This window comes from Gobio gobio (assembly GCF_949357685.1).
Source record: "Gobio gobio genome assembly, chromosome: 4".
NCBI lineage: Eukaryota > Metazoa > Chordata > Actinopteri > Cypriniformes > Gobionidae > Gobio > Gobio gobio.
Genome location: NC_137100.1, coordinates 66,282,258 through 66,308,439, shown reverse-complemented (window position 1 = coordinate 66,308,439; position 26,182 = coordinate 66,282,258). Strand labels below are relative to the sequence as shown.

The window sequence follows — 26,182 nt, the reverse complement described above, 5'->3', positions numbered from 1 at the left end:
TGAACTTTAACATAACGATGTAGGCTAAATATTATTCTGTCCCTCACATTCAGCTATGGAATGGCTTTAGATGACTTTGTACCAGCAAATCATAATATAATAATGATTGCTGAAGAATCATAATCTGAGCAAGTCTGAATTTTGTCAACAGACGGAGGCGGCACGAAATTTGATGGAGGCGGCCGCCTCATAATTCTCTATGCAGGAAAAACCCTGAAGGCATTTTCTCCCACAGGACTGCCGCATACTGGATGTTTTTCCCTTTTCACACCATTCTTTGTAAACCCTAGAAATGGTTGTGCGTGAAAATCCCAGTAACTGAGCAGATTGTGAAATACTCAGACCGGCCCGTCTGGCACCAACAACCATGCCACGCTCAAAATTGCTTAAATCACCTTTTTTTTCCCATTCTGACATTCAGTTTGGAGTTCAGGAGATTGTCTTGACCAGGACCACACCCCTAAATGCATTGAAGCAACTGCCATGTGATTGGTTGATTAGATAATTGCATTAATGATAAATTGAACAGGTGTTCCTAATAATCCTTTAGGTGAGTGTATATATATTCAAACTATAATACATTTTCATTTAATTGCAACAAACAAGTATCCAAAAACATTATATTTAGTTTGCACGTAAGTCTATTATTTTAAAGCTTACTGTTCCCATAATAATTAGTACTAATATAAGTTATATAGGTGAGTTTCCTGATGTCACGTGTGTGTCTGTTTTGTTTTTGTGTTCCCATTTTCCTTAGTTCCCTAGTTAGTCTCCTAGGTTGTTAATTAGTACATCACACCTGTTTCTGTTTTCCCTGATTACTCCACATGGATATAAGCCCTGAGTTTTCCTCAGTTCATGGCGGCTTTTGGGAAACACACTCCTAAATGATGCCTTATCCATTCAAAGAAGCTGAAGGGAAAACATAAGGTTATTGGCCACCAATGACTCTCACTAGGTTTCCAAACAGAGCTATATTGTCTCCACTAACTCACACTCAACATTCACACAAAGCCACAGTTTAACCAGCATAGACAAGCTGTCGAGCCGCCACCGCGACCTCTACAATAAGGACAGCCAGCGTTACACTCTTAACCCTAGAGCACAGATATCCCGTTTCTCTGGGTAAGCGATTGAGACGGACCAGTGTGATCAATAAAGGCGGAGGTAAATGAATAACGCAATTATGTTAGGCAATGGTTTGACTGCCTCCGTCAGAAATGATGAATTGCATGGTGTGCCAAAAATGATAGTTGCAGCAATAGATTAGCACTTCAAATCGGTCTCATCCTCGTGCCCTCGCTCTTACAGAAGAAATATATCAGGATCATTAATTCATCATTTGCCAATTGGATTACGCACAAGCGAATGTATGAGAGAAAAGCAGAGGTTATGACCTTGCAACCATTATTGTAATATGTAGTACATCAATAGTGATGGAGGCATTGTTATAGGTGAGAGCATGGGGGGTCAGAGGTCATTGATCTGGTCGTATTGACATGACAACATCCATGCAAACATCAAACATTTCTCAGACATGGGCAACAGTATTGATTCCAGTCTTTCCACATACAGTTCTATAGTTTATTGACTTCAGATGAAATCGAGACCTGGGGCCTGTTGCAAAAAATGTGCCACTATGTTTGAACAACTAGTTTGACCAATTAGCCGTTAACCCAGGGGTAATCAATCTTTCCCCATTCTAAATAGACCAATATACAATTTAAACAGTTAGAGGCAGTCTTGATGAAAAACTTTAGATGAAAAACTTTAAATGGCTAACTTTTATGCAACCAGACACTGTTCATGCGAAAGGATCCACTGCAATAAAATGGGAATTTTGAAAACAAGTTTAAGGGTTAGTTCACCAAAAATTCTTCATTTACTTGGGTTGTTCCCAACACATAAGGGCTTTGTTCATCTTCAGAACACAAATTAAGAATTTTTTTTTATGAAATCTGAGAGATATGTGAGCCCGATCACACAAAAATGCTCTTTTGGGGCCCTTTAGAAGTTTTGATATGCTCTGATATTTGTGCTTTTTTCAGTTGCTCATAAACATATTATTGGGAAAAGTGTCATTACACTGTAAGCTTGAGTCTTAGATCTTTTTAATGATGTATAGTTTGTCAAGGTAATTACTTACATCTGACAATAATTTTAAGCTAATTTAAACAAAGAAAGCTTCAGTGCGTCCTCGTGCAGGTTTTTGCGTTTAATATTCACAGATGCAAACAGAATAAACTTAGCCTACCTTACACTCAGCGGCGGAATCCGTTGCTCTCAGAAATGAACAGCTTTTCATGAGGTTATTCCAGGATTATTCAACACGTCTCAAAACGATGTAGCTGAAGTATAGCGCTGCACTTGATGCGTTTTTTTTTTAGTTGATGTGGGTGTCGACTCTGGATAGCCTCAGTATTTGAATCTCAAAGAACACGCGCTCCGTGGGACGTGGTTGCATTAGCGTATAATGAGACGCTCGGGAATGACTGACATCTCTCTGTTTTCAAACAGATTACATAAACAGAATTTTTGTTTTCGATTTGGTTAACATTATTTAAAACCTGACATTTCAACGTTTCTTTAGACATATGTCTCATGTTTGTGTGATACGTTTTCACTAAGCTAGAGGTCATTTTCTGAAGACTATCTGAATGAACATCTTTGAGAGAGAGGCTGCAGATCGCGCATCATGTTTGTTTTCTTTATTTTGCAAAAAGCACAATATTTTGTTTTTATTGTGACTGTACACAAAAAAAATAGAAACTTAATAGATTATAATGATGTATAACACTTGCCTGAATAATAAAAAATAGAGTTTTTTGAGTCTCTTTGGCACTGATAAGAAAAAAAGCGAGTCGACCGCGCCGGCGCGACCACCGACTCAAGAGGGTTAATGTATATTTAATCATGAAGACTGCAGACAGCCTCTTACATGTACTGCATACTGTGTGTGTGTGTAATCATGACACACCAATTTATGTCATTTGATTTGGCTACGTGACGTCTATTGGAGTGGGATAATTTCTTCATTTGTTTGAGAAAACATAAAAACCTGCAAAATCATAATGACATTATGACGTTATGTAAAATTGCATATGGCATGTGCTATTTTAAATCATGCTAACTGTAAATGAAAAATGATATTTTGTATAATCCAGTGAGTTTTGTACCATGCACCGAATCCAGGATTCGGGTTCGGATTCAGCCGAATACTGGGCTTTTTGACGGGGTTCGGTTTCTGCCAAACCTTAGAATTTTTTCTCCACCGAACCAAACCCTAGGCTTATGCTCCGCTGGTCGACGTAATGATACCGCTGTTGATTATGGGAAGGTGTTTACTGTTAAAACATTTGCGTATGAAACATCCAAAAGAATACGAGTTGTACATTAAGGAATCTACAGAGAGCACGAGTGCCTTCTGCGCTCTCTGTTGCGTTGTTCTTTGAAACGACAAAGGGCGACTCGGGGTAATTGTAAACCATCAAGAAACAGTGGCGAGAAGAACATACGTGACAATGTTTAATTTAGTAAATTTGACCAAAACCACACTAGGAAAAGTCTTAAACAAGGCTTCAGATGGCACTGATGCCCCGGGAATACAGAGATAACGCCTCACTAGAGCGGCCAGCCTCGGGAAATGCCTTTCATTTGCGTTCCACCAGTCAGGAGCTTGTGCTACTGCTGTATTTTAATACAGCAAAGCATATTTTGCAATATGAGCATCCCTACACTGCTGTGGACGTTGTTTACTTCATTAATGTGTTTACTGTGATAATGGGGGTAGGATTTGGTATTCGGTTTCGGATTCGGCAGAATCTTAACCAGTGCATTCGGTATTTGGCCGAACCCCAAAAATCTGGATTCGGTGCATCCCTAGTATTTAGGCCTAAAAAAATAAGATTGGATATATTTCAATTGCATATACAATTTCCATCCATTACAATTTTCCATCGATTCCTGTTTATTTGTTTGGGTATTTAAAACTAAACTAAACAAAAGTTTTCAGCTCTGAAACTAACAAGATATTCGATTGCCTTCAGAACTGCCTTAATTCTATGTGGCATTGATTCAACAAGATGCTGAAAGCATTCTTTAGAAATGTTGGCCCATATTGATAGGAGAGCATCTTGCAGTTGATGGAGATTTGTGGGATGCACATCCAGGGCACGAAGCTCCCGTTCCACCACATCCCAAAGATGCTCTATTGGGTTGAGATCTGGTGACTGTGGGGGCCATTTTAGTTCAGTGAACTCATTGTCATGTTCAAGAAACCAATTTGAAATGATTGGAACTTTGTGACGGTGCATTATCCTGCTGGAAGTAGCCATCAGAGGATGGGGACATGGTGCTCATAAAGGGATGGACATGGTCAGAAACAATGCTCAGGTAGGCCGTGGCATTTAAACGATGCCCAATTGGCACTAAGGGGCCTAAAGTGTTCCAAGAAAACATCCCCCACACCATTACACCACCACTTGAGTTGTTTTTAACCCAGTATTTTTTAGAGTGTACTTTTTGGAGAGAGTAATTTGTACAGTGAGATGTAATTAGTAACTAGTAATTATTTACTTTTTTTAGAGTAACTTACTCTAAAAGTAAATATATATTGGTTATGTTTCTACTCAGAATGACTTATGAGCAGCAAACATTTTATTTTGGGTATGTCATTTATGCCCCACTTGCCAAAATGGGGGTGTGCGCTAAGAGGTTAATACCATTTACTTTTCAAATGCCTCATTCTGTGAAGAGTATTCACATAAGACCAGTACAAAACGTTATTGTCAAGCAAGCTAAACGCATCAAGGATGGTGTAATTGGAGAGCTTCGTCTTCGTTGAATATTTGTGTGCATTCACTTGTTATCAGGTGTGGTTATATTTACAGCTCAGATATAGCATCCAGCATAAAGAGTTCCCAAAAGAAACTTTGCGTCCACCGCAGTTTAAGTTGATTAGAATGATTTCCTCCTCGCAGCACATTTTCCCTTTCATTGCGCTCTACAGTAGACGTGCTCCACCGCACATTGATTAACCTTCCGCCCAATGAAGAGAAGATTCAGAAGGACACTCAGTGGCTCTTGATGCATTTCCATCAAGCTTTGTCATCTCATTCTAGAGGCACACTGAATCATTTCCATGTGAACAAAGAAATCAGCAAATAAATATTTATGAAGCCTTTAAGTTGGAGAGCACAGGGGAAAGTCTACCCGTTTACATAACACACATTTGGCCGCTATCAGCACTCTCGCTGTTGTCGTTGTTGTACATCTGAATGCGGTTTTGCATTTTGATGAAAGCAAATGTGTGCCGGCATTATCTGATATTAGAGGTGACTTTGTTGAGAAGAATATAGATTGGCAGGTACAGATGAAGAGCTGCTGGATGCTCTTAAGAGAATATTGCAGCTCCCTCGTTATTTACACTCATCTTCATGTTGCTGCAACCCGAATGATGCTATTATTATCATCATATTTTTATGGAACATAAAAGGAAGAACCTTCTTGCAGCTCTTTCCCATGCAATGACAGATGTCTGACAAAATATATGAGGTAGCATGAGGCTACTTTAACTCTTTCCCCGCCATTGACGGAAATTTCTGGCTTTCCATGTTTTCACTGTTATACGGCAGGGGGCGCTATTACACATCTTCTGAACGAGTACTGAATCTCCTGATCAAAACACAGGCGAAGAAGAAGCAGAAATAAGCAATGTCGTATGTAAGCAGATGCATATGTAAAATAATGTGAGCATCAACATTAACCCTTGTGTTATGTTGCGGGTCAATTTGACCCGTTTTGATTTTTAAGTTGTTAGATATATTAGATATATACCTATGTTTTTTTTTTTTCTTTAAAATGTGTGACTTTTTCTCATTTAGGGTCATGAACATGCATGCAAAATTTCAACACGATGATGTGTTTTGTCATATACACACAAAAGTACTGTTACGTTTGTGATGTTCACGAGTCAATTTGACCCGCATATTTTAACATTCTAAGGCAATTGTAGAGACCCAAAATAATAACATTTCTTGGTTATATTTTGTTATTTTAGTTTTTTACTAACCTATGAAGCTAAAAAAATTGCTTTTCCCCATTTTTTTCAATACAGAAATATTTTTTGTATGCCACAAATGGTAAAAATAAGCTATAATTTCTTTTTTCAATCAATCTGAAATACTATTTAACCTATATTATTTTTCTTGAAATTGTGTGACATTTTCTCATTTAGGGTCATTAACATGCATGCAAAGTTCCAACATGCTGATGCGTTGTGAAATGCGCATTATTATTATATTATGCTAAAATTGTATACACTCTTGCTGTGTGTGGGTCAATTTGACCCATATAGGACAGCTATTTAAAAGCAACTGTACAGACACAAAATACAAAATACTTTGTTGTATCTCAGAGCCCTTCAACTCTAGTCCTGAAGTGCCAGTGTCTTGCTGAGATTAACAACTTCATGAAGCAGTGTTTTGAAATCGGCCATCACTGTATAAGTCGTAAAAGTAAAGTTTAAAACAAGTTATAGAAGTTTATGAACATGTCAAATATATACTTTATATAAAATACACATTTTACAAAACATGGTCAATTCTAAAACCTCAAAAAAATCAAAGCTAAATATCTGAACAAATTCTGTACCAAATTTTTGGTTGATATCTAAAAAAAAAGATGTTTTTGTGCGCAGTACCAACGTTTTCCACTAGATGACATGTAGACTCTTCGATTTCCATATATGGTTTGAGAGATCTGAACGTTATATTTTCAGACTTTTCAAAATATCTATGAAGTAGACATCCTATTCAGAAGTAGTTTGGGCAGTAATGCTAATATTTGATTTGAATTTAATCTCTAAAATGCATATAAAAAAACATATGGAAAGAGTCAGAGCGCGCGTTATAGTTTGGCACCGCATCACAAATGACGAATCTATTGCTATTTATCTACTGCTGTCATCTCTTTTGAAAATCAGTCACCAAATATGAAAATCAGAGTCTGAAAGCTTTAAAATGCTATATAGTTGGTCAAGATAACGTCTCGGTTACGTATGTAACCCTCGTTCCCTGAAGGAGGAAACGGAGACGTACGTCGGAACTGACCGACGAATTGGGATCTGTTTTCAGAGACCGACCTACTTCGAGTAATTAAAAACGAGCCAATAAACATTGGCATGCGATCACGCATTCCACGCACCGCCCCGCGTTGCAGGTATAGATAAGGAAGTGGAAGTGCCGCATACCGTTTTCAACTGAGGAGCCGAGATAAGTGGCTCGGGCCTTCAGCTGAAGCACAGCCCCTGGCGGCGGGACGTACGTCTCCGTTCCCTCCTTCAGGGAACGAGGGTTACATACGTAACCGAGACGTTCCCTTTCAGTCGGTCACGTTCGACGTACGTCGGAACTGACCGACGAATTGGGATCCCTACCAACACGCCAGGAGGCTGGCCCTTCCAGCGCCCTGCCTGAGCTCGCTGGACCACTCCTATGTTAGAGTGGGAGTCAGGGCTCCGGGCAGGGAAGGACAGTCACTGCTGTTCCTGCAAGACCCACTCAGCGTGACTATTGGATAACGCTGGGAAAGCGTGCCCGTCTCGGAAGATGGTACGCTGCGGACCACGTCCTTCAATGGAAGGAGAGGTGGAATACACATAAGGACTAACCTAACAGGGTAGTGCAACAAATGGCAGTCTCTAGAGTGGACCCAACCTGGTTCCAGGGGGGGAAGAACACAACTAGAGACGACAGAGGAAGCTCTGTCGAGGGAAAGACACGGGGCTAGCCGAGTAGGGTAGCTGGTACCGTGGAAAATACACATATGGGGTAGCCTAGAGGGGACCGCAACATATGGAACCCAGCCTACACACACGTTCCACAAGCATACGGGTGCAGGCCTGGCATCAGACGGCCGCCACGTCTGACACCGAAGGGGTGACGGAGGAACTCACAGGGTTAGCCGAATTTCGGGGAACACGACTGGAGCAAAAATAGACGCATGTATCCGGCCCAGAGGGCGGGAGTGGCGTATGCAAGCCGACACTAGAACGGGTACTTAGCGCTGCTGGCCACTGGGGGCGAGAATGCGGGAAGATACCGGCTCTACACGGAGGCTATAAAATCTAGCGAACGTGTTAGGTGTCGCCCAGCCCGCAGCTCTACATATATCTGTCAGCGAGGCGCCTTGAGCCAACGCCCAGGAAGAAGCAACACTCCTTGTTGAGTGTGCTCGCAACCCGAACGGGCAAGGTACGTCTTGGGACTGGTAGGCCAAGACAATGGCATCCACTATCCAGTGGGCCAACCTCTGCTTGGAGACAGCCTTTCCCTTCTGCTGGCCTCCGTAACAGATGAAGAGCTGCTGTGAGGATCTGAAGCTCTGAGTCCGGTCAACGTAAGCGCGAAGAGCGCGGACGGGACACAACAAAGCTAGGGCTGGGTCTGCCTCCTCCGAAGGCAGTGCTTGCAGGTTCACCACCTGGTCCCGAAAGGGAGTGGTAGGAACCTTGGGCACGTATCCAGGCCGGGGTCTCAGGACAAAGTGAGAGTTGGCCGGCCCGAATTCTAGGCACGATTCGTCAACCGAGAGTGCATGCAGGTCCCCTACCCTCTTGATTGAGGCCAATGCAATCAGGAGAACTGTCTTCATGGACAGGATTTTTATCTCAACAGACTGCAAAGGCTCAAATGGGGGACCCTGAAGTGCTCTGAGCACCAGGGCTAAGTCCCAAGAGGGTATCGAGGTAGAACGAGGAGGATTTTGTCTCCTCGCACCTCTGAGGAACCTGACGATTAAGTCGTGCTTACCTAAGGATTTACCGTCTACTGCATCATGATACGCCGCTATTGCTGCGACGTACACTTTGAGGGTGGAGGGAGACAGCCTTCGATCCAACCCATCCTGCAGGAAGGAAAGCACAACGTTAATCGAACACTTTCGGGGGTCTTCCCGGCGGGAAGAGCACCACTCGACAAACAGGTTCCACTTCAGAGAGTAGAGGCGCCTCGTAGAGGGGGCTCTAGCTGAAGCGATGGTGTCTACCACTGCTTGTGGTAGGCCACCTAGAACCTCCGCGTCCCGTCCAGGGACCAGACATGGAGATTCCAGAGGTCTGGACGCGGGTGCCATAGAGAAAGCAGGTCCTTCCTCAGGGGGATCGGCCAGGGAGGGGCTGTCGCGAGGAGTGAGAGTTCTGGGAACCAGGTCCGGTTGGGCCAGTAGGGCGCAACTAACAAGACCTGCTCCTCGTCCTCCCTGACCTTGCACAGTGTCTGTGCGAGAAGGCTCACTGGGGGGAACGCATACTTGCGTAGGTCCCGGGGCCAGCTGTGCGCCAGTGCATCTATGCCTAAGGTACCTCCGGTCAGGGAGTAGTACCACTGGCAATGGGTCGAGTCCGGAGAAGCGAACAGGTCTACCTGTGCAACTCCGAAGTGGTCCCATATCAGCTGGACGCTCCGGGGGTGGAGTCGCCATTCGCCCGGAGGTGTCGACTGGCGAGAGAGCTCGTCGGCTGTCTGGTTCAGCGCACCTGGGATGTGAATGGCACGAAGTGACCTCACAAACTTCTGACTCCACAGGAGGAGATGGCGGGCGAGCCGGAGCATGCAACGGGAGCGTAGACCACCCTGACGGTTGATGTACGCAACGGCCGCAGTGCTGTCCGAACGGACCAGTACGTGCTTGCCCCGAAGCGGTTTCTTGAACCGGGCCAGGGCAAGACGTACCGCCAGTAACTCTAGGCAATTGATATGCCAACGCAGTTGGGGCCCCGTCCACAGACCCGAAACTGCGTGCCCGTTGTACGTGGCCCCCCAGCCTGTGGATGAGGCATCCGTGAAGACCACAGCATGCCTCGACACCTGTTCTAAGGACACTCCGGCCAGGAGAAACGAGGGGTCTGACCACGGACTGAAGGTTTGGCGACAGTAAGGAGTAACTAGGACCCGGTACTGACCGCTCTGCCACGCCCATCTCGGGACTCGGTCGTGCAACCAGCGTTGAAGCGGTCTCATATGAAGCAATCCGAGCGGCGTTACCGTGGCTGCAGATGCCATATGCCCCAGGAGCCTCTGAAAGAATTTCAGTGGGACCGCTGTCCTGCCTTTGAACGTATTCAAGCAGTTCAACACTGACCGGACGCGCTCTGGAGTGAGGCGCGCTGTCCGGCTGACCGAATCCAGCTCCATACCGAGATAAGAGATCCTCTGCGCGGGGCAGAGTTTGCTCTTCTCTCGGTTGACCCGAAGTCCCAACAGGCTGAGGTGACTGAGCACCATGTCCCTGTGTTCGCACAACTGCTCCCGAGACTGGGCGAGTATGAGCCAGTCGTCGAGATAGTTGAGTAAGCGAACGCCGCGTTCTCTGAGCGGAACAATGGCTGCCTCGACGACCTTCGTGAAGACGCGAGGCGACAGGGACAGCCCGAAGGGCAAGACTTTGTACTGATATGCCCTCCCCTCGAACGCAAAGCGCAGGAACGGTCTGTGTCGAGGAAGGATAGAGACATGAAAGTACGCGTCCTTCAGGTCGATCGCTGCGAACCAATCTTGGAGACGGATGCATTGAAAAATGCGTTTCTGCGTTAACATTTTGAACGGAAGCTTGTGCAGGGCCCGATTCAAAATGCGCAGGTCCAAAATTGGTCTTAACCCGCCCCCTTTCTTGGGTACAATGAAGTAGGGGCTGTAGAACCCCGACCTCATATCGGCAGGAGGAACCGGCTTGACCGCGCCCTTCGCCAGCAGGACATCGATCTCGGACCGCAAGACATGGGCATCGCTGCTCCGCACGGAGGTGAAGAGGATGCCCTTGTACTTGGGAGGCCGGCGTGCAAATTGAATCGCATAGCCGAGTCTGATGGTACGGATGAGCCAGCGAGACGGCCTGGGGAGACCTAGCCAGGCTCCCAGAGACCGAACTAGCGGGACCAACGGCACCACAGACGTACCCGGGGTGAGGCAGCGAGGTGGAGTATTCAGACCCGACTCGGGAGGCCCGGAGGCGGCCCGGAGTGTGATCTGAATACTCCAGGTGGGGCAGAGAGTGGGTGAGAAGGCCCGGGGGCGTCCTCGGTGCCCACTCTGCTGCCCCCTGGCGAGGGGTGAGAGGGAAGGAAAGGAGTGGCAAGGCCCGGGGGCGTCGCGCACTGCCAACCTGTCCCTCTCGGGGCTCAGGGAGGGAAGAAACTGCTCTTTTATTGAGAATGTGGGTACCGCTGGACCCCGGAGGGCCAGCGGCAGGATGTTTACGGTACCAGTCTTGACATTCTCCCCCCGGTCCTCCTCCGGGGGGAGGAGGGGTGCGGACACCACCTCCCCTGGAGCAGCTCCTCTTCTCCCTGGGCTCCCCGTGTCAGGGCCGCTTGCCCTTGCGCTTGCCTGCCGACTTCGCGGGCCCCGACACGGGTTGGGCGGCACCCTGCTTCCCCGATGGTGGAGGCTGCTGCTTGGGTTTAGCAGGGGAGGAGGCGGCCGCAAGGGGACGCCCTCGGCGACGAGCAGGCGGAGGTGCAGCCGGCGACTGGGTGGAGGCAGCAGCAGGTCGCCGGGGCAGGATGTTCTTGATGGCCTCCGTCTGCTTCTGTGCCACCGAGAACTGCTGGGCGAAGCTCTCGATGGCGTCGCCGAAGAGGCCGGCCTGACAGACAGGGGCGTTGAGGAACCGCACCTTGTCGGTCTCACGCATATCTGCCAGGTTCAGCCATAGGTGGCGTTCCTGGACCACCAGAGTGGACATCGCCCGACCCAGGGTGCGTGCGGCAACTTTCGTCACCCGGAGGGCGAGGTCCGTTGCGGTACGCAGTTCCTGCATAACCCCTGGGTCGGAACTATCCTCGTGCAATTCCTTGAGCGCCTTGGCCTGGTAGACCTGCAGGAGCGCCATGGCATGCAAAGAAGACGCGGCTTCTCCACAGGCTGTGTAGGTCTTGCCCGTTAGGCTGGACGAGAACCTACACGCCCGGGAGGGGAGACGCGGATGGCCCCGCCAGTCGGAGCCGGTCTTAGGACACAGTTGCATCGCAACCGACCGTTCCACTGGAGGGACCTCCACGTAACCCTTAGCCGCGCCCCCATCGAGGGTAGTGAGGACGGAGGAACTCGCTGATCGTGAACGAGCGCTGTAGGGCGCCGTCCACGACTTCGTGAGCTCCTGATGCACTTCCGGAAAGAAAGGCACTGGGGCGGGGCGCTGAGAACCAGCACGGGCCGTCCCGAGATACCAATCGTCCAACCGCGAGGGTTCGGGACACGGTGGAGGGTTCCACTCGAGCCAGACACTCGCGGCGGCCCGGGAAAGCATAGCCGTGAGCTCTGGATCAGACTTGGGCAACGGTGCCACACCCGAAGGGGGCAACGCAGCCGAATCCTCATCTCCAGAGTCCATTAGCTCGTCCCCCGATGCAGCTATCGATAACATGTCCTCAGCAGGAGCCCCGAAAGAAACGGGTGGCCCCCCATGGGAAGGACCACCGCGATCTTCCGGGAACTGCGCCGGCGCAGCGGAGGGGGGAGGGGCCCGAGCAGCCTGTTGACTGGGCGGGGTTGCCCTGACCGTCACCCTCAGATCTCCACCAAAGGCATCAGCCAAAGTAGCAGCCCTCTGCTTTGCAGCGGGAGTACCACTAGATCGGGGGATGCGCAATGGGACTCCACCCCTTTTGAGGTATTGGAGCCTAGACCGTAGCACTGCGATGGTCATGTTCGCGCAGTGCGAATGTCGCGGGTGACAAAACGCTGGGAAAAGCGGAACCTTTCTTTTTCTTTCCATGTTCCCCGAGGGGAATTATTTTGGTGTAACACCTCACTCCGGTTCCGGGTGCAGCAGAGACTTTGCCCTACCTAATTACTGCTGATGCACGGCAGGTGTGAGGGAGAGGGGAGCGGTGTTTGCACCGGCTTTCCGTTTCACAAGAGGAGGATAAAAGAGCCATTCAGAAGAGAAGAAGGGTGAAGTTCAGTTCAGTTCAGGTCGGGTCAAGTCAGGGTTGAGGTCGAGCTGGTGAAAGTCGACCGGTGTCCAGTTAATCAGCTGTTTGGCTGGGTCTCTGTCGTTGTGTCTTGGGGTAGAAGATCTCCTGGGTTAGCGCTCACGTTGGACGCTGTCGTTTAGTGCTGCTTGGAGAATATTACTGGATTGAACGGCTGCTTGGATCTGTGCCGGAAGAGGAAGAGAGAAAGATAAGTGAATTAATTACATCGTTGAATCAAATGTAAAGCTGGAAGAAAAGACTGTGAATGTGAAATTTACTATTGAGGAGGACATCTGTTTCAGAGACGCTGGAGAAGAATTGAGAGTTGAATATCCCCATTCAAATGCATGGATGAAGCGAGGTTTCTGATCAGCCCTACTGTTGAACACGAGTGCTGTGTGATATGCTGAGAAGAGCCTCCCAACGCCTGCTTCCATTCTTGTGAGATGATCTACTTGTCTCCATCTAAATTCCAGAACAAGACAACTGAACTGCCTCGTGAAGAACCGTATGGCTGTGGAAAAGTCTGAACTGTGATACGTATTGATGGAGCTCTGAAGATGTACAACATCGCTGGTAAAGCTGCTTATTGAGTCTCTCGCTAATGTCTGATAAGAGAATCTGCTGTTAAGAGGAGAAGCCTTACCTGGTACCTACCGTCTGAGTCCTGCAGATGTGCAGCGACGCTGTGAAGAGAGTTTTAAAATCACCATTCCCCTCTCACGTCCTGGTAAGAGGATCTGCTGCTAAGAGAAGAGACCTTACCTGGTACCTACCGTCTGAGTCCTGCAGATGTACAGCAACGCTGTGAAGTGAGTTTTAAAGTCACCATTCCCCTTTCACGTCCTGATAAGAGCATCTGCTGTTAAGAGGAGAAGCCTTACCTGTTACCTACCGTCTGAGTTCTGCAGATGTGCAGCAACGCTGTGAAGTGAGTTTTAAAGTCACAATTCCCCTCTCACGTCCTGATAAGAGAATCTGCTATTGAGAAAGTGAACATTACCTGTTACTTACTGTTTGAGTCCTGCAGATGAGCAGCAACGCCGTGGAGTAAGCCTTCCTAGCCACCATCGCTCTATTGTCCCCCGAAGACAGTGGAACATCGTTCCAGCGGCTACTCTGGTCCAATAGCCTGAGAAGACAGGAGTTGCTCATTCTTTCCTCAAGTTGATTGTCATTCAATAAAGACTATTATTTTTGAACTCAATTACTTGCCTCCTCCTTTGTCCGTTTGTTGCGTGCCTGTGGTGTCGGCTCCTCACGGAGGTGTCTGGAGTCAGGGGCGGCTGGGCATTCGAGTCCGCCCCGGCCTGCACCGGTGACACGAACATGACTCATCCACGAAAGCCGCCTCTGCGTGCTGAACGCCCAAACACGAGAGACAGCGATCGTGTCCGTCAACTGGGGACAGAAACCGACGGCATCCAGAAACACACGGTTTGAATGACATCTTGAAAAAGACGCAGGGTCAAACCGTGTTGCTCTTTTAGTGAGAGAAGAGAAGAAAACCGCTCCATCAGTGCCGAGGCACGCAGGGGAAATGGCCGCGGCTCACAGCAGTTCAAAGGTGCAAGCCTGCTGTGAGCACTCAAGGAAAAAACGCCCAGCGAGCTGTGAAAACAGCTGTTTGTCTTCTCCGGAGCTCGCGACCACCGCTGCAAGGCACCGTCACACCGACACTGGAACCGGAACAGGTAAGACCTTTTCTTCTCGCTCGTTCAAAAAAAAAAAACTCTTCGTAGGAACACCAGGAAATGCTGAAATGCTCGGCTCCGAAGTTGAAAGCGGTATGCGGCACTTCCACTTCCTTATTTATACCCGCAACGCGGGGCGGTGCGTGGAATGTGTGATCGCATGCCAATGTTTATTGGCTCGTTTTTAATTACTCGAAGTAGGTCGGTCTCTGAAAACAGATCCCAATTCGTCGGTCAGTTCCGACGTACGTCGAACGTGACCGACTGAAAGGGAACTTTAGGTTTAGACTAAGATATTATTGTTCTAAATGTATAAAGGCAAGTGTCCTAAGGGCCATTCTTAAAAATAAAAATAGAAATGGTTAAAAGTATTTTTATAAATCGTAAATTCCGATATTTATTCTTTGTAATGTGTGAAAAGTATTGATATTAAAAGTGAATTGTTTGTACCTGATTGTATGTGTTTTTTCATAGTGTGATTTTTGGGGAATTGTATTGAATCCAATTAGGGTCAATTTGACCCGGACCATAACGAGTGTAACCAGAAATCCAACAATGCACGAGGGTTAAACATTATATATATTAAAACTGCCTAATGTTACTGAATGAAATGTAGCTATAGGACTCGACTCCATCTGTGTTTTGATCATCATTCTGAATCTGATCCAGACGTAGGGCCCTATCATACACCCGTTGCAATGTGACGCCAGGTGCGATGCTAGTGTTTTCTGCTAGCTTGGTTTATTGCACATTACACCCAAATACACTCATGACTCATGAGACGAGGGACAACCCTTTTGGACCATGGGCCGGACGCGCAGATCATTTTTTCTGTGGTTAAACTAGCAAAAGTGGATTCGGACACGCCGTAAGAGCACCTGCGCCATGCGCTTAGATAGTTAAAATAGGGCCCGATGTCTTTGACAAAAACACGATTTTCTCAGTTTTTCTCTAAATGTTTTTTTTTATTTTTATGACACTTACCCACATTCAATTGTTGATAAAAGCTAGACTTTTTTGTCCACCTCTGCTTCTCTGAGGACAAGAACTGCCTTTGGGACTATCATAACTGAATATGGCTATGAACAAAGCTAAATCACATAAATGCCAAAGTTTTTATTCAGTTCATCATGTTTTGTAAATACAATCTAAATATATTTTTTATAATAAATTATTTTTCATAAAAATATGACTTGTCCAATTATTAAAATTGTGTGATTATTAGTGTATACATATGCTACTAATATAATCATTACACCCTGCAAATGAACTCTTAGATGTTCTCTACATTTATTCAGACAGCGAGTGAATCACTGAAGTTCTGCAACCCAACAGACCCAACGTTGCAATATTCCCCTAAAAACTTACTAAAATGTCGAAAATGTAAAAAAACAACAACATATATTTCTGCATTAGAGGCCTCCTACAACTACATGTATAGGGTGGACATTTTTTTTTTACATTTTCTTTTCTATATTTGGGTCTTTCAGGGTTAAAGGGGTTCTTTCTTTTGTCATATTGCATATTCATACACGAAAATACTATGGGGGCCATGTAACTTTTGTGAAAATTACCAAAAAGGCAACTTTTAAAAAAAAACGCTGGCAGTGAAAGAGTTAACAGGTGCTTTTTGGTACTTTTGTCAGTATGAATTGTCATTGTTAGGGAGGGAAAAATGTCTAAAGATTCTTCAAAAATGTGCCTTTTGTGTTCTATGGAAAGAACATCAGCATACCAAAAAAAAAACTGGTGAACCATCCCTTTAATATTCAGTGCTGCTCTTCCAGCCGATCTCCTCTAATGTGGTTTTGCAGTAATGCATATGATAGAGCATATGGCATTTAAATGCGATACTCCATCTTTCTAAATATGCTCATATTTCTTGAGAAAATGCACCGAAAGGATTTCCATGCTCTCATGTCGTGTGTCGTTTGATGTCATATTCATCCATAAGCTTCGAATGAAATGTGCCTTCAAGGAATACGTAAACATCTGTAGCAATGAATCTGATTTCGACACGCCTCTCAGACATCCATCTGCCCTCTGCACTCCGTCATGCTTTTATATTGAAAGATATTGGATTGCTCGAGGTGTTTGCTCAAAGGACGGAAAGCAGCGTGATCGGATCTAATCTAAGCACGAACGTGGCCTGTGTGTGAACAGCTCTTTATCTCAGCGGCGGGTCACACACTGTCCGCGTTACTCAACAAATGCATGCAATCAAGGAAACATCATTTAACAGTGTTCTTTCTTTGAAAAAGGTGCAGGATGTTCCTTTATGCACACCAAGTTGATGTGCAAAATGTGTATGATATCAAAGTTTCGAATGTCTGTGGGATAATTTGAGGAGCTCCTCCAGAGTCAGTATCAAACACACACTTCAGGAACCGATCGATCCGGAGCAACTGTTTCCACTTGAGTCACAATGTAAACATTTCAGAGCCACAGTCGTACTGACGGAAACACATTCACCTTCTATAGTCGCGGACACAATTAGGTTTAGAAAAAAAAATTGACAAGTTTTAACTCATGTTATCGTTGTCTGTAGCCTACAGTGGGCAAACACAGCTGCATCTGTACAGCTGTAATCTCGTGAGAAATGCCATACCTCGCAAAGGTTAATGTTGATTGAATAGCTAATGACATCAACTGGACATTTCGTCAACTTTGTTTCCTTATATGTGATTGGTTTAAGCCTTTTCTATTTCTTTTCAGATAATTTTGCTTGTTTTAAGCAAAAACTCAGAAAACAAGAAAAAAATATCTTATGTCATTTTACTTATCTAGTAAATGCATCTTGATTTAAGAATTTTTAGATATTTAGACTAGAAACAAGACAACATTACTAAGTAAAGGTCCTTTCACACTGTACGCGCGAATAATTAATGCAATGGTTTTATTTTTTGATTGGCTGTGTAATGAGTGCTTCCACACCGAACACGAATGTGCTGTGGCGAAAAAACAACGTTTTTTACCTCTCGCAGCGACAGAAAAGGCTTAAACCAATCACATACAAGGAAACAAATTTGACAAAATGTCCAGTTGATGTCATTAGCTATTCAACTACAGCTGTAATCTCGTGAGAAATGCCATACCTCGCAAAGGTTAATGTTGATTGCCAAAACAGCCAAAAATCAACCTTATTAATTATTCAAACCCCAGTGCATGATGGGAATCCCAGTATCAGAAAAGTAGTTTTACTTAATTTTATAACATTGCCATTTACACTTTAATTTCGACAAGCTTGAATTGAGTACCAATATAGAAGTTAGTAACTTTTTCATGTACACTGGGAAAAATTACTCTGTGGGGTTGTAATTGAAACAAAACAAAACAAAAATCTACATTTTCAACAAATAAATCTATTTATGGTACTTTACTTAATATTTTGAGTAACTTAATTAATATAACGTTGTAGGAAACACATGTTTTTTTTACAATTAAATGGTGTGTGTATTATCTTGAGTAATGTTTGGCATTTTAGATAGCCTTTTTGAGATACTTTTTAAGTCAAATTCATTTAAACGACTAAACAATTGGATTTGGCTGTTGCAAAAACACAAATGTTCATGACAGACGCCATTTTGATGGGTGACAGGACTGAATTTTCACTGTTGGCAGCCGACACTAAAAAAGGTAAGAATGACATTAAATATGAACTGTTTAATGGAACTGTTTAACTGTTAGACAGATGCAATGATAAAGAGAAATGTTTGTATTATTGATAAATACTTCAATTTGCTTAATGTGTGGCTTACAAGGAGACATTTGTAAACTTTACTTAAACGATTATGTTGGATAAACTTAAAACTATAATTTTCTAAATTGATAAAATTGAGTTGCCATTACTTAAGAGTCCAAGTTGAAAACATGCAAAGTCTAATAGGATAAACACAAATAAAATGAGTGTAAAATACTCAAAAAGCTGATGCAAAAAGTTGCCTCAATTTTATTGAGTAAAACAGGCACAGTATTTTTTTACAGTGTAGATATTACATTCGTTAGTGTAGTATTTACTTAATCACCGAATCATTTTATAAGTGACAATAAAAACACAGCCTAGATTTGATTGCAGAAGAAGAGAACGACATGTGTGAACACATTCTGACTCGGATGGTTGTTGTTAATACAAGCATTGCTCATGAATGAGTTGAGTCTGTGTAAACCCGGAGCAGCGGGAAGGGCTTTGATAGGAGTCTCTCTGGCACTATCAGTGGCAGCTGGGAACAATAGCTCATTGTTGACGCCCAGGTCTATTTTGGATTTCTTCCTTTTATAGTGTGTTATAGGGCCTGTTTGTCAGGCCCTTCTCTCCTCCCTGGGGTCAAATGATATAAAAGCTTTAACAGACAATCTGCCCTGAGCTGCTCCCTGCCATCCAGTCGCTGTTTCTGACTCTCCCCGCTCATCCAGGAGACTCTTCACATCAGCATCATGGCTCCCAAGAAAGTCGAGCCCAAGAAGCCAGAACCCAAGAAGGCCGAACCCAAGAAAGATGCCGCTCCGACCCCAGCGGCCCCCAAACCGGCTCCACCGCCAGAGCCCGAAGTCCCAGTAGAACCCGCTTTCGATCCCAAGTCCATCACGCTGGAGTTCACCGCGGACCAGATCGAAGAGTTCAAAGAGGCGTTTCAGCTGTTCGACCGCACGCCGAAAGGAGAGATGAAGATTACGTACGCCCAGTGCGGGGACGTGATGCGAGCTTTGGGCCAGAACCCAACCAACGCAGATGTGCTGAAGGTCCTGGGAAAACCCCGAGCAGAGGAAATGAACTCCAAGATGGTGGACTTTGAGACCTTCTTGCCGATGCTGCAGCATATCTCCCGCTCGAAGGATCAGGGCAACTTTGAGGATTTTGTGGAAGGACTGAGAGTTTTTGACAAGGAGGGCAACGGAACCATCATGGGGGCCGAGCTGCGGCACGTCTTGGCCACGCTGGGCGAGCGGATGACTGAGGACGAGGTGGATCGACTGATGGCCGGACAAGAGGACGCCAACGGCTGCATCAATTACTCTTCATTTGTCAAACACATCCTGTCGGGTTGAACTGGATTTTTTTTAGGCGCCAACTGAATGGATGGTGTGGGTAAATAGTCAGTGTGGGTAAATAAGAAGACTATTTATAATTTTATTCCCCTGAAATGTATCACTCACATTGTTTGAATAATATGGTGTGAAACACCACATTGACATTCTGCATTTTAAAAAAAAAGACTTTTTTTTCTATGCATTCTGGCTTCTGAGAATGTTTTGTAGATTTTGTCCAATTTGCCCATGAGTCGAATGTGCAAACAATAAAAACAAACAGATTGGCATGGACTTTCTTTTTATGAAGAAGGCACAAGATTGTCTACATAGTGCATGTTGTACAATGGGGTTGGATGCTGTCAAGCTCTTCTGTCTTTTTTTTTTCCAAGCTTGAAGACTCCATTTTGTATTGTTTTGCGCGAATGTTTGCGAGACGGATTGATTCATGCTCATCGGACTCAGTGTGCAAGGATTCTATGGCTAATTTTTAGGAAGACTAATACGAAAAAACGTCCATAACTGGACTCGGTGTGCAAAAACCTTAAAGGGTTAGTTCACCCAAAAATGAAAATTAGCCCATGATTTACTCTCCCTCAAGTCATCCGAGGTGTATATGACATTCTTCTTTCAGACGAATAAAATCTGAGTTATATTAAAAATGTTCTGGCTAATCCAAGTGTTATAATGCCAGTAATAGTTGCTTTGTTTTTGAAGTCCATAAAAACTGCATCTGTCCGTCAAATAAGTGCTCCACGCGGCTCTGGGGTGTTAATAAAGGCCTTCTGAATCGAATCGATGCGTTTGTGTAAGAAAAATATCCATAATTAAAACATTTATTTCATTTTTTTCTATGCCTCTGCATCAGCCCGTCCCCGAGCCATCACTTCCGGCGATTAAGGTCAAAATACATGTAAAATACCGGCATGATCATAGATATATATATATAGATTCCTCATCAGTGCCTGCGCGGATCAGTCGAATGAGGCATCTACGTATATATATCTTTGATCGTGCCAGTATTTTGACCTTATTCGCTGGAAGTTATGGCGCTGGGAATACTAGATGACATTAGTCTGATAAGAGGTAAAAAAATTACATAAATACTGAATCGTTTCGTGTCTTAAGACATGTGTCGCCACGAGCCGCATGGTTTAATAAAGATTCTTATGTCTGTGTGTTTTTACTCTCATTGCTCTCATACTCTAAAATATCCCCATTGACATGCATTATACGACCATCACACTGCAACGGTTGGAGTTAAAAATCTTAATTTGTGTTCTGTTCAACTATCCCTTTAAGTCTGTGCTTTAAAACATGCAAGATTTATGACAGTTTAACCCCCCAGTGAAAAAAAAAAAATCATAATCAAATTACTAAGCTGAATGTAATAACACAAAGTAGGTATCATTTCAAAGCTTAGAATCTCAGCTTTTCAATGCATTTTTGATAAAATGCCTCCGTCATAAAATGATAAAAATACCTTACGGGTGTCAAGACCTGAACAAAAAAGGCTACCTTTGTTCCAAATGCTGTAACTTTTGATTACGTTATGCTATCACCACAAGATCCAGATGCAGACCACATATTGGGGAACATCACCAATGATAATTTCCCTGCTACCTTACTTCCGTCCTGAGTTATTGCATGTCAAATAAGAAAGATATGTAAAAGTTTTAAAAAATAAATAATATTTTTGTGCTTTTTCAGCAGTTTCTCAGCATTAGATTGCCCAAATGTAATACAATTGTATATTTTCTAGTGCTCTAACAAATGATCCATACTTGTTGACTCTCCTTGCTATAGTTTTGGAGTTACAAGTCTTTAAAGTTGTGTATGTCACTCAAGACAAAACAATTCTAAGAATGCCTTCAGGGCTTAAGGGGTTAAAGGGTCATGAAACCCCCTGTTTCAGCAGCCGTCAGTTCTCACCACAGTTTTGAAAATGCTGTAAAAGTGGGCGTGGTTTAGCGGCGGAGGGGAGGGGGACGAGGGGAGACTGACCGCACATCAACGGCTTCAGACCATTTTATTTCGCTCTCATTAAAAGCATCAAAGCTTCCCACAAATGTACGCTGCAAAGGACCATTGAGTTACACGCAACACAATATACACATGGAAGCTCACCGTTACACAAATACATACATTTCCTGTGACACCTATAACTCAATGGACAATTAAATGCACAGAATTCTGCATCGAAAATTCATCTGAACACACTGTTGCGTAATTTTGATAACTTTTGAGGCTTATTTTTTGGAGTTTTTATAAGCCGTTTGGTCGTTAAATGGCCGTAAAGAGCGATTACACTCACAGTGTGGATGAATCGTGTTCGTGTGAAGACTCAGGATCTATTGAAGAGAGCGTAGGTAGCGCAGAAACTCATACAAAGCGGAAAAAACACTCGTTTTGATCCATTAATGCATCTCTCACTTACTGTGTGCGATCTCACTGTTTGAAGCGCCAGAAGGGATGGCTCTATACCACAATTTTGGCTTCGGTACGGTACCACAATCTAATACCGAAGTACCGATATTAAATCGATACCATACAGGGTCTAAATTTTGGCGCGGGTATTGCGCATATTTTTACTCACTTTCACAAGTGTGGGGTTTATTAAGCGGGAAATGACGTCAAATGTTTATTATTAAATTAATCAACAAAGATTATCACATCAAATCAGGCATTTGTAAACTTTCTTGTGAGAAGAAATTTCAGCAATACTGCGCGTCTCCCTTCTCTAGCTCCCAAAATTTGCAAATTGCTTCTGGCTTCAAAAGATCGCACCTGCACTATAAAAGCAATCTGTGCGCTCAGATTCGACACTTTTGCTGTCGTTTCGGGAGAGCTGACGGAAATCACTTGCCCATGTCTTTTTAAACCTCGCCAATTTGAAAATGCAAGCGATTTTATAGCATTCACACCGCGTTCACACCGGACGCGAATGATTTACATGTTAAGTCAATGCAAAGATGCGAATAGACATTCCGCGCGAATAAGGCGGCGCAAATGATGCGGTGCGAATTGAGTGTTTGACGCGTGATTCGCACGAACAGCCCGAATTAAAAAATCTGAACTTTGCCGGATATTTGAGCCGCGTTAACCAATCAGGAGCTTGCTCTAGTAGTGACAACAATGAGGAGAAAATCTGGTTTATATTAATCATATATTAATATCTGGTTCAGACAAGTGTGCATTTGATTATCACTGTGATAACATTAAATGACATGAAATTAAAGAGACATGATCTCTTTTTGTTAAATGCAAGTTTATGTATGATCAATAATACAAAAGTATAAGTAAAAGGCATAAGAAGCTATGCATGAAATAAAGCAAACAATTCAGTCAAACATTCAAAGTCAGCGCTAGTCGCTACAACGGTAACGTAAAGTTAAATAGCCTAAAAATAAAAAAGTAATGAAACTTCACTTTGCCCTCAGCCTAAACGATTTGCCAGGGAACAAATTTGCCTGGCAGAAACCCCTCCCATTACTCGCCGAATAAAGCGAGTAAACTCGAAACTATTTGCGTCATTCGCGTCGAGCATTCAAGTTTTCTTTGCGCTCATACCAACAAATCACACACAAGCCCAAAGAGCTCGCGCATTCTAAATTAAGTTGTTTTTCCTTAGTCAAATACACACAAAATTATGTAAAAAAAAAAAAAAGGCCATCTTTAGTGAGTAGTCACATAAACACAGTTGGTTATGTCAAATATTATGAAATCTAAACGTTGGTTGAAATCGAACGCTGGAGATTTCGTTATATTTAATTGATACAATCTTATGTATATGCGTTGAAGAAAATAGAAAAAGAAAATAAATGTCTAAATTAGATGCACTCACCTGTCGATCTCTTAATGTCTTGTACAAGACTGGTATGGCAAGTGACCGATGCTTGGCAAGGTTTGATGGTTCTTCTGCTGTTTTATAAGCAAAGTAATTTCAAATTTCACTTCTACTCCTTTCTTTATTAAATAGTGTTGGGCGTGTTGAGTGAGATTCAACTCCTGTATTCATTTTGTTCTATGTTGCCACATTTGGTGGTTTCGCGTCAGTTTGGGTAGCGCACTGCCACCTAGTGGTGAACTTCGGGACAGCAGCAAATACCAAAATGAGCAAAATCATGATATTGTACCATTTGAAAGCGACGCATCTTCTCATAGGATAAAGACACGCAGTCTCATGAATAATTATGAGACACCGATGAGTCATCGCCGTACTATAGTACGAGAAACGAATGACGTTGACATGAAGACAAATTTAAACCAGGAGGTAGAAAATAGAGCAAAAAGGTTTAAAATGAATTAGTTTTCTCCCACATTCAAAACTAACAGACATCGATGTTCAACACACATACTTCTGTTAAAATCTCATAAAATTTGGTTTAGGGTTTTATGACCCTTAAAGTTTAAATATATCTAAATTTCGGCACATGCTCTCAATGCAAAATGCTGAACAGTTATTTCATGCGTTCATGAGCTCAAGGTTAGATTATTGTAATGCTCTACTGGGTGGTTGCCCTGCTCGCTTAATAAACAAACTCCAGCTGGTCCAAAACGCAGCAGCTCCAGTTATTACTAGAACCATGAAGTATGACCATATTAGCCCAGTTCTGTCAACACTGCACTGGCTGCCTATTAAACATCGCATACATTTTTAAATCTTGCTTATTACTTACAAAGCACTAAATGGTTTAGCTCCCCAGTACTTGAGCGAGCTCTTTACATATTATACTCCATCACGTCTACTGCGGTCTCAAAATTCTGGCCAGTTGATAATACCGAGAATATCAAAATTTGGTTTAGGGTTTCATGACCCTTTAAGTTGGGGATTTCATTTTCAGATCTATGCTCAAAAAGTCAATAAATGGATTATAACTACACTCTAAAAAATGCTGGGTTAAAAATAACCCAAGTTGGGTTGAAAATGGACTAACCCAGCGATTGGGTTGTTTTAAGCAAACATTTAACCCAACCGCTGGGTTAAAACAACCCAATTGCTGGGTTAGTCAATTTTCAACCCAACTTGGGTTATTTTTAACCCAGCATTTTTTATGAGAGTACTGCATAAATATAATTAAGTACCATAAAATCCCCTCAAAATACAAAATATGAATTCAAAAATAGTATCAAACTAAAATATAGTACATTAATTTAATTGAAATTCATTTAACATTTTTGACCGACACTCAAAGAGCACCGGATGGTTATACTACTGTATATTCCAAGTGTGAGGAATTGATGGAAATTGATTTTTTGCTCATTGTAAAGCATCCCTTCTTTAGAAATTCTCATTCTTGTTCGCACAAATGAACAAGATGTACCAGACCAGCTTTGATATCAATGGCACACGAGAACCAACATTATTTGATGTAATTGACATGCTCAATACAGTGTTTCAAAGAGAAAGTGACTGTTAATTATGTGCAAACTATTGCTCAAAGCGCCAATTTTAATGCAATTCGGTGGTTGCATGGTAATGAGGTAACACAACGTTTGTTTCCACTGCCCCGAACCACTACACGTCTGGTCTTGACGTATCGAAAGTCTCCAACTGGAGGAAAAATGTGCTCTGAGAATGTTCAATTAATAATCACGTATTAAAACGAGTCTCTGTGCTATTAGTACAATGACACGTTCTTAATGAAGTTTTGATTCACCTCCATTATGAATCACATTTAGCTCTGATATGGAAGCAGTCTTGCCGAACATAACTCATTCAGCAATCCTGCACTTCTGAATCTGTGACCTTTCCCCACACAGCCTGCAGATTCTGGGCTGCTTTTGAAGACACCTTGGGATTTCACTTTGATGAGGTATGGAGCTTCTCTCCATACGAAGGCCTGGCACAAGGACTGTGTCCGTGCTTCAATGGGAATGTGGGCTATGTAATCTCGGCTCAGGAGAGCCAGCCGTGTGCTTAGGAAATGCCGCTATCTGTGGGATGTAGGGAGGGTGGCGTAGAGAGAGAGCACATTAAAGGCTGGCCAAAAAGCGCAGGAGAGGGACAGGGGGTGATCTTTAAACACCATCCTCCTGTCATCAGGCTGACAGCTGCCCCAGGTCTCCCGCCTGTGATCTCCGACCTCTGTGGCAGACCATAAACACGGGTTTCACATCTCCGAACGCACAGGGTGGTGGTGTGAGAGACTTCCGCGCTTCACCGGGGCTGCTCGACAGGACGCCATGCTCCTGTGATGCATATCCCAGTTTGAATCAGACTCATTCCGGGTTGTTTTAAATGGGGTTGGTGAAACGGTGCTCATTTATATGTAACAAGATGGGATGCAGACTCAATTAATTACCCAGACGGCCCATATCTGGTATGCATTGAATCCACATGACACTGTTGCGGTGGATGCAGAGGTTTAAAGGGGATAGATTATGCAAAATTAACTTTTATAAGGTGTTTGAACACAGTTGTGTGAGTAAACAACCAGCCTATAATGGTAAAAATCCACTCAATACTTTTTTATAGTCCCCATCA

At 43.9% G+C, this 26,182-nt stretch overlaps 1 protein-coding gene across 1 annotated transcript; it reads left to right on the top strand.

The window, feature by feature from the left end:
- Positions 1 to 19,029: 19,029 nt before the first annotated feature.
- On the top strand, positions 19,030 to 19,983 carry LOC307125255 (myosin light polypeptide 6). The gene has a single exon (XM_079814989.1). The coding sequence runs from the start codon at positions 19,105 to 19,107 to the stop codon at positions 19,714 to 19,716; it is 612 nt and encodes a 203-aa protein (XP_079671115.1). The 5' UTR covers positions 19,030 to 19,104; the 3' UTR covers positions 19,717 to 19,983.
- Positions 19,984 to 26,182: the final 6,199 nt, after the last annotated feature.